This window comes from Oncorhynchus mykiss, chromosome 23, assembly GCF_013265735.2.
Source record: "Oncorhynchus mykiss isolate Arlee chromosome 23, USDA_OmykA_1.1, whole genome shotgun sequence".
NCBI classification, from domain to species: domain Eukaryota; kingdom Metazoa; phylum Chordata; class Actinopteri; order Salmoniformes; family Salmonidae; genus Oncorhynchus; species Oncorhynchus mykiss.
The window spans coordinates 43030386-43047246 of record NC_048587.1 but is presented as its reverse complement, the minus strand read 5'-3'; the positions used below and the strand labels follow the sequence as shown (position 1 = coordinate 43047246).

Here is a 16861-nt window from a genome sequence, read left to right as displayed (position 1 = left end):
CACCAAAATAGTAGGGACCTTCAGAGTGACACATGGAATGAATAGCCCTACTTCTTCCTTTCTCAAAATAAAAACATTGAACAATTTCTAAAGACTGTTGACATCTAGTGGAAGCCATAGGAACTGCAACCAGGTTCTTCATAAATAGGGCTTCCCATAGAAACCCTTTGGGAAATCCTATGACCTCAATGTTTTTTTCCCTGGATGGTTTGTCCTCAGGTTTTTGCGTGCCAATTCAGTTCTGTTATACTCACAGACATTTGAAACCTTTGGAGTTTTTTCTATCCAAATAGACCAATTATATGCATATCCTAGCTTCTGGCCCTGAGTAACAGGCAGTTTACTTTGGGCACGCTTTTCATCCGGACGTCAAAATACTGCCCCCTACCCTTAAGAAGTCAACATTAAAAAGAAAACCTTGTGTAAAGAATGGCAACACTGCCATTTGATCTGAGCCTTGGTGTTAGAAAACCACATTAATGTCCAACTTTCAGCTCTCACAGATGCACCTCCCCAGACTTCATTCTTTAACTTTTGTCTCCAGTCGGCTGCTTTTGCCTTAGCACTCATACACGCCCAATATCTTCTGTTCTGCTCATGGCAAAGTCATCTCACTGAGTCTACCTTTAAATTATGAAGTCACTGTGACCCGCCATATTCAGAAGCTTGAATACCCCATTACAATAAAAAAAAGCTTGATAACCCCATCAGATTTTGCCCCCCCCCCCCCCCCCGAAAAATACAAAATAATTAATGATGGTTTTTATTTTATTTTAGTTCGTTTTGGAGTCAAACATAATAGTTTTAGTATAGTTTTAGTTTTTCAAACAGATTTGTTATTTTATTTCAGTTTAGTAAATCGTTTTTTTAATGATTTGTTTTTAGTTTACAATAATAACCTTGAAACACACACACGCACACACCTTAGGGGAGGTGTTATTCTTTACTTTGTGCAGCTACAGGTGGGTTGATTCATTCTTGCAGGCACGGACGTTGTTGCACCTGTGCCAGTCTCTGCTTTGGTAGCAGTCTCACTCACAGATTGACGGACTCCGGACACTGATTCATCAACTACTTATGTAACAGGTATGAAACAACCATGCATTCTCTCTCTCTTTCTCGTTTTAGTCCCATAAGGAAAAAAATACATGTCAATATATTTAACGTCACATATATAAATACTTCAGATACATTTGCATCTTTGCTAATATAATATTCCAGAAATGCATGGCTATGACATTTAGTCTATAGTGTGGCCAAAGTGGTTCCTAATTTGACTTCTTAAATCAGACATGAATCACCTTGTGACATGGGGAATGGAAGCTTGTTGTGTGCAACAGGGTGGGGCAATTTAATGCAATATTCCCAAAACGTTTAATTATTTAAACATTTCTGGCCTGTCTATCTATGGGTAACAGGGTGAAATGTTATGCTTAACACACTCAGGTTTTCACCACAAAACACCAGAAAATTGCCAAAAAGATTAGAATCAGCTCACCTGCTTTTACACTATGATTTGACTATCAGATATTTATTTTGAATGTTTCTTTTGAACGTATCAATGTTTCTTTTGAAATAAATATTTAAACCATTTTAGAAGGAGAGTTCAGTTCCCGTAACAGGATTGACCTTAAAATCAGGGAGGGACAGACATAAATGAATTACTAACCACATTAAATAAATAACAATCTTCAGAATTTACTTTGTCGAAGCAACAAAATGACTTAGGCTTTACAATTATGTTGAAAACGTAAGAGCATTTAATAAAATAAATATATTATAAAAAATTCACATTGTAGGTGCAGTGAAATGTGTTGTTTTACAGGGTCAGCCATAGTAGTACGGCACCCCTGGAGCAAATTAGGGTTACGTGCCTTGCTCAAGGGCTCATCGACAGCTTTTTCACTTTGTCGGCTTGGGTATTTGAACCAGTGACCAATGTTCTAACAGCTAGGCTACCTGCCGCCCTATTTTGGGGGGTTAGGGAGTTCAAATCTTCCTAGAAGTCACAGAGCGTGCACGGAGGGACATGTCAAAATGCTGCATTTTTTGCACTTTAGCATGTCTTTATTCATATTGAAAATCCGATGTATTGAATTGTTCATGTGGTCTATATTAAAGGGCACTTCATTTCATATAATAGTGTCAATTAAATATTGGTGTCATGTATCTGTGCTTTACTACTTTTTCACCAAGAAAGCAAATCTATACACAGATTAGTGCTGGTGTTTGTTGGGTGTCAACGTTTTGTTTTCAGATTTAAGTGTTGAGACACAACAGCTAAGTAAGGCTAAAGTGTAAACTGACAACTAGGATCTGACAACTAAGATCTGCTGACAACAACAACAAAGGAAAACCTGAGAGAGAACATGTTGTAATCTAAGCTATTTAATTACAGACCTACCATGCATGACTGGTTTTACAAAAAAGGGTAGTTGTCAAGGGTGATAGGTAAAGTTTTGTTGCTCAAATGTCTTCCTTTGAACTTTTATTCAAGGTTAAAGAAAAATCTATAGTAAGTATCAGAATATCAGCCCCTACATGTTGTTGCATTTCTGAGATGTAAAAAAAAACAAGACAGACAAGAAGAGAAGTAAACAGAATTATTACATCAAGGTACATACAGTAAGTACTTTGTCTGAATATCTAGAAAGGTGTAAACAAGTATTTATGTTAATACCTCTCTGGGTGAATGACAGTAATTGCCATTTGTTTCTTTGTCACTAAACCACAGGAAAGACTTCACGCTTTATGAATACGGGTCTTGCACGCCTAGTAATATGATGTTCTAGAATGCTCTAGATTGCCTGGCCTCAGAGGAACTGAAGGTTAAAAGGGCCCAGGGCAGAATAGGGGGCTGGGGCCACCTGCGTGAAGTGCCGTTCTGTGCCAGTGAACCCTGGATGGGGTGGCAGAATGTTATTAGTTGAATATTAAGTGAGCATGTAATGGAGTTGTAAGCAAGGGCCCTGAGCGGTACAGGAAATAAACCCTGTTTGTTGGCCAAAGTGTTTTCCCTTGTTTTATCCCTCTAGTCCAGTTGTCCCTGAATCGTTGACACGCAGCTGTGTGCCATTGTGGAACAGTGGCTAAACTAGCCTGGTCCCCAAATCTTGCCATTGGTGTGACAATGACAGATCTGAGATGAGGCTTGAGCGAAGCTTTATGCGAACTTGCTGCTTGCTTAGGATCTGTCTTAGAGGAAAGTTTACTGTAGGGCACAGCCTGCTTTGCTTTGGCTGTGTGTACTTTATGTAGGTGTCGAGTCAGCTGTGCTGTTTTGTACACAAAAGGCATCAGTTCCAGCAACAGGGTAGAGGCTGAATTGCAGGTGAATTGTGCAGGCATTGAGTGCAGTAAGGCAAAGGTTTTCAGCACAAACATGCATTCTGGAAGGGCACCAGCTTTACGTAATATTACTGCACACAAGCAAGCGATGTGTGTGCACTGTGCACAGCAAGGACAATCAGAGATGATAGGAGTAAATAGGTGCACAAAATAAGAAAAAAAATGGTTTCAATATATTTAACATCATATAAAAATATAAAAATATAACATTTGCGTCTAATGCCTTAAAATGTCTTCCAGAGATGCATACAGCACCTTCAGAAAGTATTCATACCCCTTGACTTCCACGTTTTATGTTACAGCCTGAATTCGAAATATATATATATTTAATTCACCCACACAATACCCCACAATGTGAAAACATGTTTTTTTACATTTTTGCTAATTTATTGAAAATGAAATATCTAATTTACATAAGTATTGACAACCTTGAGTCAATACTTTGTAGGAACTCCTTTGGCAGCGATTACAGCTTTGAGTTCTCTTGTGTATGTCTGTACCAGCTTTGCACATGCGGATTTAGGGATTTTCGCACAATTTTACATGCAGATTTTCTCAAGTTCTATTCATTTAGATGGGGAGCGGTGGTGAACAGCAATATTGAATTTTAAAAGCCTGCTATGTGAAATGAAGTGTCCTTCAATATAGACCACAGAGATAATTAAATGAATATGGATATGGATCAATATGGATAAATACTTGCTAAAGTGTAAAAATTCAGCATTTTGAAATGTCCCTCCGTTCACCCTCTGTGACTTTTAAGATAACGTTAAACCACTAACCCCCCAAAATACATTCCACCGATTTTCAATGGGATTCAAATCTGTGCTTTGGCTGAGCAACTCAAGAACTTTCACATTCTTGTTCTGACATGGTGATTTGAATTCAGGACAAATAGTAAAATGTTTGTCTCATCAGACCACAGAATCTTTTGCCTTATGTTCTCAGTCTTTCACGTGCCTTTTCGTAAAACTCCAGGCGTGCTGTCATGTGCCTTTTTCTCAGAAGTGGCTTCTGTCTGGCCACTCCCCCATATATCCCAGATTGGTGAAGTGCTTTAGAGACTGTTGTACTTCTGGCAGGTTCTCCCATCTCAGCCAAGGAACTCTGTAGTTCTGTCAGAGTGATCATTGTGTTCTTGGTCATCTAAAAGCAGCTACATTTCTTGGTCTTTACAATTATTGTAAAAATTAGTATTTTGGGGGTTTAGTGGGTTAACATTTTCCTAGAAGTCACAGAGGGTGAATGGAGGGACATTTGAAAATGCAGAATTTTGGCACTTTAGCAAGTATTCATTAATATTGAAAATCTGATTTGTTGAATTCTCCCTGTGGTCTGTACTAAAGGGGATTTCATATAACAGGCTTTTAAAAATTCAATAATGGTGCATCATTTCTACTTAACATATCAAAGGGATTCAAAAGACACATATTTCGAGGAATGACCCAGTACAGGTTAAGTCCTACCCATTGGATGTTGGTTGCAATGCTCTTGTCAAATTGATATATGCATGTGAAAATATATTCTAAAGTACTTTCTTTAATGTATTTCAAAATGTATTGTATTTTGAAATAAAAAGACCAATTCATTCTGATGCATATAACATATATTATGATATACATTATTTTATTTTTAATTTTTAAATAAGTTATTTGGGCAATTTGGGCAACTACCTCTTTCCCTACTGTATTTTATTTATTTATTTATTTTGCTCCTTTGCACCCCCATTATTTTTATTTCTACTTTGCACATTCTCCCATTTCAAATCTACCATTCCAGTGTTTTACTTGCTATATTGTATCTACTTTGCCACCATGGCCTTTTTGCCTTTACCTCCCTTATCTCACCTCATTTGCTCACATCGTTTATAGACTTGTTTATACTGTATTATTGACTGTATGTTTGTTTTACTCCATGTGTAACTCTGTGTCGTTGTATGTGTCGAACTGCTTTGCTTTATCTTGGCCAGGTCGCAGTTGTAAATAAGAACTTGTTCTCAACTTGCCTACCTGGTTAAATAAAGGTGAAATAAAAAAATATATAAAACAAATTTTAAGTCCCGAACAGTAATTCGGATTCCCATGTAAAAAAAGCCTGTTCAGTCACTGAAATATCACACATAATATTTGTTTTGGATCTAAATGTTCCAAATTCTCTCATGGTTAACTCCCAGGAAGTTTGAAAACACAGGCTAAGTGGGCGGGGAACTTATATTCAGGAACTCACCTTGACTGACAGTTCTTTGAAACACCTTCATCAAGCAACTTGGAAGCAGTGAGCAGTGTTGCAGTAAAATCATCTCAAGCAGATTTGGTGACACACAATACAACTAAAACACAGAAATTGCATTAATAATGTCAATTTTGTTCACATACATCTCCTGTTTGGCATGTCTCTTGTGATGCATTTCCCAGCAGCACTGACAGATGTGTTGACATGACAACTGCATCAGAGTTTTGAACCCCCACCCACCCACCCACCCACCCACCCACCAACCACCCTTTTGTTCCATGCTGGCTGAAGACTTAGCTAGCCAGTAACTAGCTAACACCAGACACAGATGAAAGGGGAAACATATAAGCATCTTCACATACTGTAGATTAATAGGTTAAACTTTTAATTATATTTTCTGACACCCTACAGTAAAGCTTTCACATCGGTAGAATAGCTCTCTAGCTATATAAACCACGCCCCTCTGAAACACACCTTTGCAGTGTTGGTTACACGACAGTAAGAGAAGTAAGAGAATATCATGTTACCGTTGGTGTTTTAAAATGGGAGCGTTAGGGTGATGTCATCCTATCCCGTTAATAATCCCGACTCCTGAATCCAAGTGTTTGACATGGGGGAGGGGAACAGTAACTTTATGATCAAACTTTATCAATGTAGAAGCAACAGTCATTTTTAATCCTTTGGTCATCATACTTTGATCTGGTTTCACCCAAATATCATCCCATTTCATGAAAAACATGATTTTGACTGTTCAAGACCTTTAAATATTTCACATATCCTACTTTAAAAACAAAACAAAATGCCCAAATGTTTTTTTCTCCTTATGGGTGGTGTGGAGAACAACGCCTTCCTGTGTCTTCTAAGGATAACCCTGAGACACGATGCTCTCTCTCTCTCTCTGTGTGTGTGTGTGTGTCTCTATACCTGTGGCCTAAAGCAACTACAGTTATATTGTGAGTGGTGCCTATGTCCACAAGGACAACTGGGTTACTTCAGCTGTAAATGCATTATATATTATTCTATAATATTATTATTATTATGTTATATAGACTTACTGTATGTGATCTCTGATATAATATAATCGAATTAACATGAACAGAAAAATAAACCTACTTGACATAAATGTCAGGCATTGTATATGGTTGGTAGTCTACTCTGGCCTCTGTGGAAATACCCTATTATGACGCTTCATAGAGAACAGTGCAAACTGGATAGAAATCAAAGAGAAAGTGTGAAACTTAATCTGACCACAGTGTAACTTGATTCAATTAAACTGAAATGAAGACCTTTATTCTGGTGCATAGGCTACTCATGTTTTATTGCCTATTTCTCACCAGTGTGCTGTAGATTCCTTCCTATATTCCTAGCTTCATCACTAAACATGTTTTCAAATGCAATACTAAACTTGTTTTAATAGATTTAGATGAATAAACAGATTTGACTCATGGAAATCTATTTGTATGAAACTATCAACATTGGGAGGGAACAAAACACTCTTAACATATTTGAAGGGGGCTGTTGTGAACTTCTTTCCTTGTTCGCCATATTGTCTTGGGTAGTATGGGCCTTAATTAAGCAATATTGAACCTGACTGAGGGTTGCATCCCTAATTGCATCCTATTTCCTGTATAGTGCACTACTTTTGACCAGGGCCCATTTGAACAATGGAAAAGGGCTCTGATCAAAAGTAGTGCACTATATAGGGAATAGGGTGCCATTTAAGACGACTAATGGGTAATGTAGGTTGATCAAATTAGGGCTGGTCACAACATATCGTAGCTGGGGCTAAGTGTGTACACAGCTTACAACTGTCTTAACAGTGAGTTTATAGCAGTAAAAAATATTTTCGTCATAAAGCACTTTCAACCTCATTTACTATACAGTATGTTGTGTTAAGTCCATTTGGATTTGTGAGTTTTGTTTTCCGTTTGAACATCTTGACCATAGTCAGTGTAAATATGTGTTGCTTTAGGCAAAATACATAGAATATACTGTTGTGATTAAGAGTTTTATGACCTGTGAAATGTGATTAAAATTAGTGTTATTATACCGTATAACAGTCTAACAGAAGGAGGATTAACTTTCAAAAGGAGGCAGTTGTGGTAATGTAAAGATGATGCTCAGACATACAGGAGTTTCCATTCAATAGTATATTATTGTCAGAATTTTAATATTGTGGTTTCCAAAATTATGTTTTGTTTCCTTCTTTAATTTAAAGATATTTACATTTTGGAGAAGAACGGGTTATAGAAAGTTAGTAGAACCTTTTTTCTGTATAACCTTATATTCTGGCAATGGGGGCTACATTTTTAGCCAGGAGGAAGCTACATCTTTTGCCAGGAGGAAGCTGTCAAGGTGTGTATGAAGGCGAAGTCAGGTGCAGGAGAGCAGAGTATGATAAATAAAGCGCACTTTATTATAGTTCCAAACCGGTATCACAACAAAACAAACTCGCTCAAAAGAACGGAACAATAAAGTAAAACGCTAAAGGACATTGTTTGACAATAAACAATTACACACAAACATGATGGGAAACCAAGGGTTAAATACAAGTAGATTGATTGGGAAAATGAAAACCAGGTGTGTATGGAAACAAGACAAGACAAATGGATATATGAAAAATGGAGCGGTGATGGCTAGAAAGCCGGTGACTTCGATCACCGAACGAACAAGAGTTTCAGACCATAAAGTCTGGTTGACTCAGATAGGCGGAGAATAGGAGTGATTGCACTCAGACGGAAAAAGAGAGAATGCTTTCAGTGGTGTGTGTGTGTGTGAGTAAAGAGGATGCGCTCAGTGGTTTGGCTGTGATGGAGCCTTCTTCTGCCCATGATCGTTCCAGTTTCCACATTAATTCTTCTCCTCAGCCTCAGTCTAACCTAGACCAATTCAGTCCTGTGGCGTTCCTTTACTGGCTTGTAGACAACACAACACTTTTGACTCCACCCAAATAAAAGTCACTTCAACAGTGGGCCATGCACTGCCTTGCATGCACAACCTCATCCATTTCGAGTTACAGGTTTAAGATGAGTACAGAATTATTTGTCCAAGTACACTGCAAAATCGAATTACCATTGATTTAGTAATCTGAAAGTAATACTATCCAACCACTGGCACTTGACTCAAAACGTGTATTTTTGCTGGTTCTACAAACAATCAACATGTCACAAAATTTAAACTACCCTAGTTACTGTAAGTGTTACGTGTTTCTCCTTAGATGACCTTGGTAAGACAAAATATATAAGTTACAGGAAGCCCTGTGAGTGGCAGGGCAATAGAAACAAACTGCAGTAGGGAAAAATACACCTCTGCATAATCATGCCACATGATACTTCCAAGTAGCTGAAAACACCACAGAAAATTAATGGGGCCAACAGGGTCTGTTGCCATGGGTTTTTGCATCTCTAGGTAACTGCCTCATTATGATAAACGGTATTGACACAGTGCATGGAGGCAGGATAAAAGGGAATCATAGATGGTAAACATTCCCAGATTAACATTCTAAAATTGCATCTTGAGAGCAGAAAAGTGCGCCATGGGAGAAAAGACGAAATATGAAGAAGAACCAATAAGAAAAAAAGAAAACCACTTCCATGAAATTACGAACAACCAGCTGTGGAAAAAAGTAGGCAATAAAGTGTCTGCCACTCCCTTCCTCTCTCTCTTCCCCCTTGTCGATATGCCTTGTCTCAAAGTTTTCACTGTCAACAAAAAAGCGTCCTTAGCTTTCTTCTCTCGAGCACTAATCACAAACGCATGTACACTGAACAAAAATATAAACGCAACATGTAAAATGTTGGTCCCGTGTTTCATGAGCTGAAATAAAAGATGCAAGAAAAAAAAAACGTATTTCTCAAAAATGTGGAGCACAAATTTGTTTACAACACTGGTAGTGAGCATTTTTCCTTTGTCATGATAATCCATCCACCTGACAGGTGTGGCATATCAAGAAGCTGATTAAATAGCATGATCATTACCCAGGTGCACCTTGCGCTGGAGACAATAAAATGTCAGTCTAAAATGTGCAGTTCTGTCACAAAACACAATGCCACAGATGTCTCAAGTTTTGAGGGAGAGCGCAAATGGCATGATGACTGCAGGAATGTCCACCAGCACTGTTGCCAGAGAATTGAATGTTAATTTCTATACCAATGTAATTTTACACAATTTGGCAATATGCCCAACCGGCTTCACAACCGCAGACCTGTCACGGCTGTCGTAAGTACGGGACCAAGGCGCAGCAGATGTTGAGTTCCACATATTTATTGCAAAGTGAAACTTAAAGAAAAAACAATAAATCAATAACCGTGACTATGTGGTGCACATGCACAAACACAAAACAATATCCCACAAACACAGGTGGAAAAAATAGCTACTTAAATATGATCCCCAACTAAAGACAACGATTACCAGCTGCCTCTAATGGGGAATCATACAAAACACCTACATAGAAAGTATAAACTGGAAAACAACATAGAAATTATAAACTAGAATACCCCCAAGTCACGCCCTGACCTACAACACCATAGAGAAACAAGGGCTCTCTATGGTCAGGGCGTGACAAGACCATGTGTAACCGCACCAGCCCAGGCTTCCACATCCGGCTTCTTGACCTGAGGGATCGTCTGAGACCAGCCACCTGGACAACTGATGAAACTGTGGGTTTGCACAAATAATTTCTCCACAAACTCGTCATCCTCACCAGGGTCTTGACCTGACTGCAGTTTGGCGTCGTAACCGATTTCAGCAGGCATATGCTCACCGTCGATGGCCATTGGCAGACTGGAGACGTGTGCTCTTCACGGATGAATCCTGGTTTCAACTGTACGGGGCAGATGGCAAACAGCGTGCATGGCATTAGCTGATGTCAACATTGTGAACAGAGTGCCCCATGGTGACGCTGTGGTTATGGTATAGGCAGGCATAAGTGACGGACAATGAACACAATTGCATTTTTTCAATGGCAATTTGAATGCACAGAGATTCTGTGACGAGATCCTAAGGGACCATTGTCCTTTCATTCATCTGCCGCCATCAACTCATGTTTCAGCATGATAATGCACATCCTTATGTCGCAAGGATCTGTACACAATTCCTTGAAGCTGAAAATGTCCCAGTTCTTCCATGACCTGCAAACTCACCAGACATGTCACCCATTGACCAGTAAAATCGTTGAAATTGTTTCATGTTGCGCTGATATTTTTGTTGGACCCTTCCGAAATGTTAGGACTTTGTCAGGCTGCTCTATATCGACGTGTACAACAGTGTGCCCCAGTTCCAGCAAATATCCAGCAACTTCGAACAGCCACTGAAGGGGAGTGGGACAACATTCCACCAGCCACAATCAACAGCCTGATCAACTCTATGCAAAGGATATGTGTCAAGTGTACATGAGAATAATGGTGGTTACACCAGATACTGACTAGTTTTCTGATCCATGCCTTTTTTTAAGGTATCTGTGACCAATAGATGCATATCTGTATTCCCAGTCATGTGAAATCCAAAGATTAGGGCCTAATTAATTTATTGATATGAACTGTAACGCAGTAAAATCGTTGAAATTGTTTCATGCAGCGCAGATATTTTTGTTGGACCAATCTGAAATGTTATGACTTTGTCAAGCTGCAGTAACCAACAAAAAAACACACTTGACAATGATTTCTGTGTCATTTGGAGGAATGAAAATGAATCTAACTTTTGTGCACTAGTGGGGCGACTAAGCAAAAATACTAAATTGTGCATTTCGTGATAAAAGCACCAAAGTTGGCACAGATGTAAATGCAAGCAGAATGAAAAGATGTAGCCACCCCAGATTTGGCCCCTGGGGGGCATTGCAGTCACTATAACAAAAAAAGAACTAAGGAATTGAAATACATATTTTGCCTTAAATCAATGTATCTGGTGAGACTCTCATCTTTGAGATTCAATTGGAACTGAGCTGACAGCCCATAGCATTCTAAAGTTAGAGCTACAAGTCTGTTGGCACCGGTGCCCATATCACCCATATTAGAAGCCATCTTTGGTCGTACCGGTATGTCAGATTAGCTCAATCACCAATATCTCAGACTCTAAGTATCACAGAAAAATAACACTTTGAATAAATAACAGACATGCTCATGAAAATAATTTGCTAGAAACTGTTAGAAACATAACAAAACATACGAAAACATATGTTTTTTTACATCACATTTGACTATAAATGTGTGAACAATTTTTAAAATCTGCTTATTTTTGAGCATTTAAACCATTTACTTGTTTTATAAAAGGTTAACTAGAGTCGATGTCCGTGCCCCGAGAAAATCGAATTAGCATTATTCAAAAAAAGTAATTTTGCATGAGCTGCGTCTTAATCCACCGATGGCCTTCCACATCTGTGCTGGAAGGTGGCCGAGCTACAGTGGGGTAGATGTAAGATCTTTCTTATATTGCTCAGATATAGGACAGACACTTTAAAACAAACTTCCTTTTGATGTATTTTTTGACTATCTGTTTTTCCATGTATGAATCTGTTATTCAATATGTTACTATGGGCTAATAACAGTAAGGCAAAATTCTATGTTTCATCAATTATTTTCTTTATATATGTTTTTGATACCTAAAGTGGTCCTAAAATTCTAAATACAATATATAAATAATCCTTGATATGTCCAGCTTAAAACAATTCCACATGTTAGGAGCCCACCTTGTCAAGTGTCAGTGTGCAGTGGTGAGGACGGAGTCAGGCGCAGGACACAACTGAATAAAATGACGTACTTTACTCGAAAAGAAACAAACATAAATTCCACGCAGGGAAAACACACCATAACACATCAGTCTAACACTCAACAAGGAACAAACACGCACAAAACATATTGGGAACCAGAGGGTTAAATAGGGAAAATACTATTAACGTAATGGGAACCAGGTGTGTACAATCAAGACAAAACAACCTAGAAAAAAGAAATGTAGATCGGTGGCAGCTAGAATAGCCGGTGACGCCGAACGTCGCCTGATCAAGGAGAGGCACCAACTTCGGCGGAAGTCATGACACCTCTCGTAATTTCAAAGAAGCAAAAACGTGTGATGAGTCTGCAATGAAAAATATGTAGCATAATGCTTACTTTCTTTTTCATTTTTTAAATACATTTCACTGCATCAGAGATAGTGTACACAGACATTTCAGCTTTGCAGCCTTCTTCAGTGTGTATGTATACGTTTTTTGTCATTCAAAACAGCATTTATGGGGAACTGGTTAGCAGCAGGTGCTTCTAATCAGGATAGATATATATTTTTGTACATCTCAGTCGACCATACAGGCTCTAGTTTTGTCACAAATGGACTACTTCCCATTTGCTTGTGCGGCAAAGAGAGATATACAGAGGGAGATATAAAGAGGGATATACAGTGAGCTCCAAAAGTATTGGGACAGTGACAATTTAGTTGTTGTTTTGGCTCTGTACTCCAGCACTTTGGATTTGAAATGATTTGATGACTATGAGGTTAAAGTGCAGACTGTCATCTTTAATTTGAGCAAATGTTCATCCATTTCGGATTATCCGTTTAGAAATTGCAGCACTTTTTGTACTTGGTCCCTCCATTTTAGGGGACCGAAAGTGCAGTATTGGGACAAATTCACGTATACATATGTGTATTAAAGTAGTCCAAAGATCTGTATTTGGTCCCATATTCCTAGCGCTCAATGACTACATTAAGCTTGTGACTCTACAAACTTGTTGCATTTACTGTTTGTTTTGGTTCTGTTTCAGATTATTTTGTACCCAATAGAAATTAATGGTAAATAATATATTGTGTCATTTTGTAGTCGTTTCTATTATAAATAAGTATAGAATATGTTTCTAAACACTTCTACGTAATGTGGATGCTACCAGGATTAATGATATTCCTGAATGAATCGTGGATAATGATGAGTGAGAAAGTTACAGACGCACAAATATCATACCATCCAAAATACATGCTAACCTCCCCTGCTATTGTAATGGTGAGAGGTTAGCATGTCTTGGAGGTATGATATTTGTGTGTCTGTAACTTTCTCACTCATCGTTATTCATGACATACTGTACATCACATTTCACCAAAATGTTTGATAGATTTCTTTATCGTTTCGTAGTTAAATAAGTGTGGATTCTGAAAGTTAGAATTGAATGAGGTGTCTGATGATAGTATAAGCCAGTGATGACAATAGACTTGATGCTTTTACAGCTATCATTGAAAGTAAATATATTGAAAAAATGAAATAAGCTTCACCGCTACTCCTTTTTGAGTGTGGACCATCACTCTTTATTGCTTCCAAAACGTTCATAAAATAAACATGTTACTGCTTGATAGACAATGTCTCTTTGAAATCAATACCAAATTGGGGTCAGAGAGAGAGCAACCACATTTCAACTCAACTGCTTTCCATCTAAACATTTTTTTGCCAATGAATCTCAGAGAGAAGTCTCCCAAATCACCATCAAGTTGATTCCAATTGCAGAAATGTTCCATCATAATGATGGAATTGCAAAACCTCTCCACATAAGTGTTCTCCTCCCTAACACACAAACACCCAACTCAAATCCACACACTCAAAATGACCATGACCCACCAACAAACCACGTGAATGTATCTGGATGGAGTGTGCTGTTGTAAAACTGTTGTCCTTCAAATGCCAACATACTCTAGTAAATATATTTGTTCAGATATTTTGTAAATTATGTTTGTTTAATTCTTAATTTATCATCTCAGAACCCAGAACCAAATCTCAGTTTGGCCACCAGTTCTAGAGACTACAATTCATAACAGTAACATGTTCAGTGTTATACAGTAGAAAATACAATCATTAAACATTATTTTCTTGTCTCTCTTCTTCCCAGATCTTACAGGATGAACAAAGAGTACACCAAGGTCAGTCCCTCTGATCCCTCCGTAAACGCCTACACCACCACCCTGTCCACTGTGAAGGCCGAGATCGACTACAAGCGCAAGAAGTGCCGCTACGTCCGCAAAGATGGCAAGTGCAATGTCCTGTTCCGCCATGTTCCTGAGGAGTGGCTCATGTATGTCACCGACATCTTCACCACGCTGGTGGAGATCAGATGGCGCGTCATGTTCCTCATCTTTGCCCTCTCCTACATCTTCTCCTGGCTCTTCTTTGGCATCATCTATTGGGTGATTGCCATGGCTAACGGCGACATGAAAGACCCTACTAACGCCCCCTGCGTGTACGAGGTGAGGGACTTCACTGGGGCTTTCCTCTTCTCACTGGAGACCCAGACCACGATCGGTTATGGTTTTAGAGGGATGTCGGAGAACTGCATGGTGGCGATCATCGTTGTGACTGTGCAGGACGTCATCAGCTGTTTTATTGACACATTTGTCATTGGTATCGCTGTGGCGAAGATGGCATCGGCACGGAAACGGGCGCAGACGGTGGGCTTCAGCAACTGCGCCGTCATTAACTTGCAAAATGGGCAGTTGTGCCTGTCTTGGAGGATTGGGGACTTCCGCCGGCACCACATGGTGGAGGGGAAGGCTCGCGCCCAAATCTTCCGCCCCAACATGCACGCCACAGGCACGGAAGATGTCAACTACAAGGACCTGGAAATCAAACAGAGTGATTTAATTTTAGCGATACCAACCACCATCATCCACGTTATTGAGCCAAGTAGTCCACTCTACCGCATGAGCCTAGAGGATCTTCGGAAAGATGACTTTGAGTTGGTGGTGTCCTTCACCTACACAGATGACTCGACGGGCATCCTGCACCAGACCCGCACCTCCTACACGCCCGACGAGATCCACTGGGGACATCTGTTCCAAGAGATGCTGAATGTTAACCGGAGGTACTACAAGGTAGACTACTCCATGTTCCACCACACTGCTAAGGTCCTGGTTCCGGAGGTCAGTGCAGAAGAGTACGAGCAAATGAAGCTTGGGCATTACCCACGCAACTCGCCGCGCCCCAAGCGCCCATGCATTAATCGCAAACCCCCGACTGTGACTGTAGAACTGGTGAACGGCACCCCAGAACCAAAGGAACATGTAGCCATGGTTGCCACTATTGCAGCAGTTTGTGAGGATCACGGACATTTGTGTCTTACAAGGAACCCCGTTCTGACATAGATGTTCTACTGATATGATGATGCCAACACAGTGATCAATGGCCATTCAGAAACATATGAACTCATGGACAATTTGATAATTTCTTCATAGGCAACAGTAAGAGCAGGCTGTGTACTTAGTGGAATTTCTTGCAGGAAGTAACCCCCCCAACCCGCACACACACACACACACAAATGTGGAAACTGCTGTCATGTTGCTTGCTAAGTTTTTTTACTATCTATGGTGGAGTCACAATATATAAATCAAACAATTATACAATGTCTGCTCCTCAATATGATAGATAGGCTACTGAAATCAAAGAGATACAGAAAATGAATAAAAATAAGATAATCATGATTTTTATGGAGAGGTTATGGTAACTTAGTACTGTCATCTACAACAGAAAGTACTATATAGAGATGCATTTATTTTCAGAATATGTTTTGATGTGTGAGATAAAATGCTTTTTTTTATTTTGTGAGTGCTTTGTAAAATATGTACAGTGCCTTCAGAAGTACCCCTTGACTTATTTCACATTTTGTTACAGCCTGAATACAAAATGGATTCAATATTTGTTTCTCACCCATCTACACACAATACCCCATAATGACAAAGTGAAATCATTTAGAAATGATTGCAACTTTATTTAAAATGAAATACAAAAATATCAAATTTACATAAGTATTCACACTCCTGAGTTAATACATGCTAGAATCACCTTTGGCTGTGATTACAGCTGTGAGTCTTTCTGGGTAAGTCTCTAAGAGCTTTGCATAACTTATTGTACAATATTGCACATTATTATTTTTTAAATTCTTCAAACTATGTCAAGTTGGTTGCTGATCATTGCTAGCCATTGCTAGCCATTTTCAAATCTTGCCATAGATTTTCAAGCCGATTTAAGTCCAAACTGCTAAACAGGAACATTCATTGTTGTCTTGGTAAGTAACTCCAGTGAATATTTGGCTGTGTTTTAGGTTATTGTCCTGCTGAAAGGTGAATTTGTCCCCCAGTGCTTTGTCCCCCAAAGCAGACTGAACCAGGTTTTCCTCTAGAATTTTGCCAGTGCCTAGCTCTATTCCGTTAATTTTTATCCTAAAAAACTCCCTAGTCCTTGCCGATGACAAGCATACCCATAACATTATGCAACCACCAACAAGCTTGAAAATGTGAAGAGTGGCACTCAGTGATGTGTTGTGTT

General features: G+C 39.1%; 1 protein-coding gene across 1 annotated transcript; it reads left to right on the top strand.

The window, feature by feature from the left end:
* The first annotated feature begins 961 nt into the window (after positions 1 to 961).
* LOC110502798 (inward rectifier potassium channel 16) lies at positions 962 to 16414 on the top strand. The gene is made up of 2 exons (XM_021581082.2): positions 962 to 1086; positions 14433 to 16414. The coding sequence occupies exon 2, from the start codon at positions 14443 to 14445 to the stop codon at positions 15679 to 15681; it is 1239 nt and encodes a 412-aa protein (XP_021436757.2). The 5' UTR covers positions 962 to 1086; positions 14433 to 14442; the 3' UTR covers positions 15682 to 16414.
* The last annotated feature ends 447 nt before the right edge of the window (positions 16415 to 16861 follow it).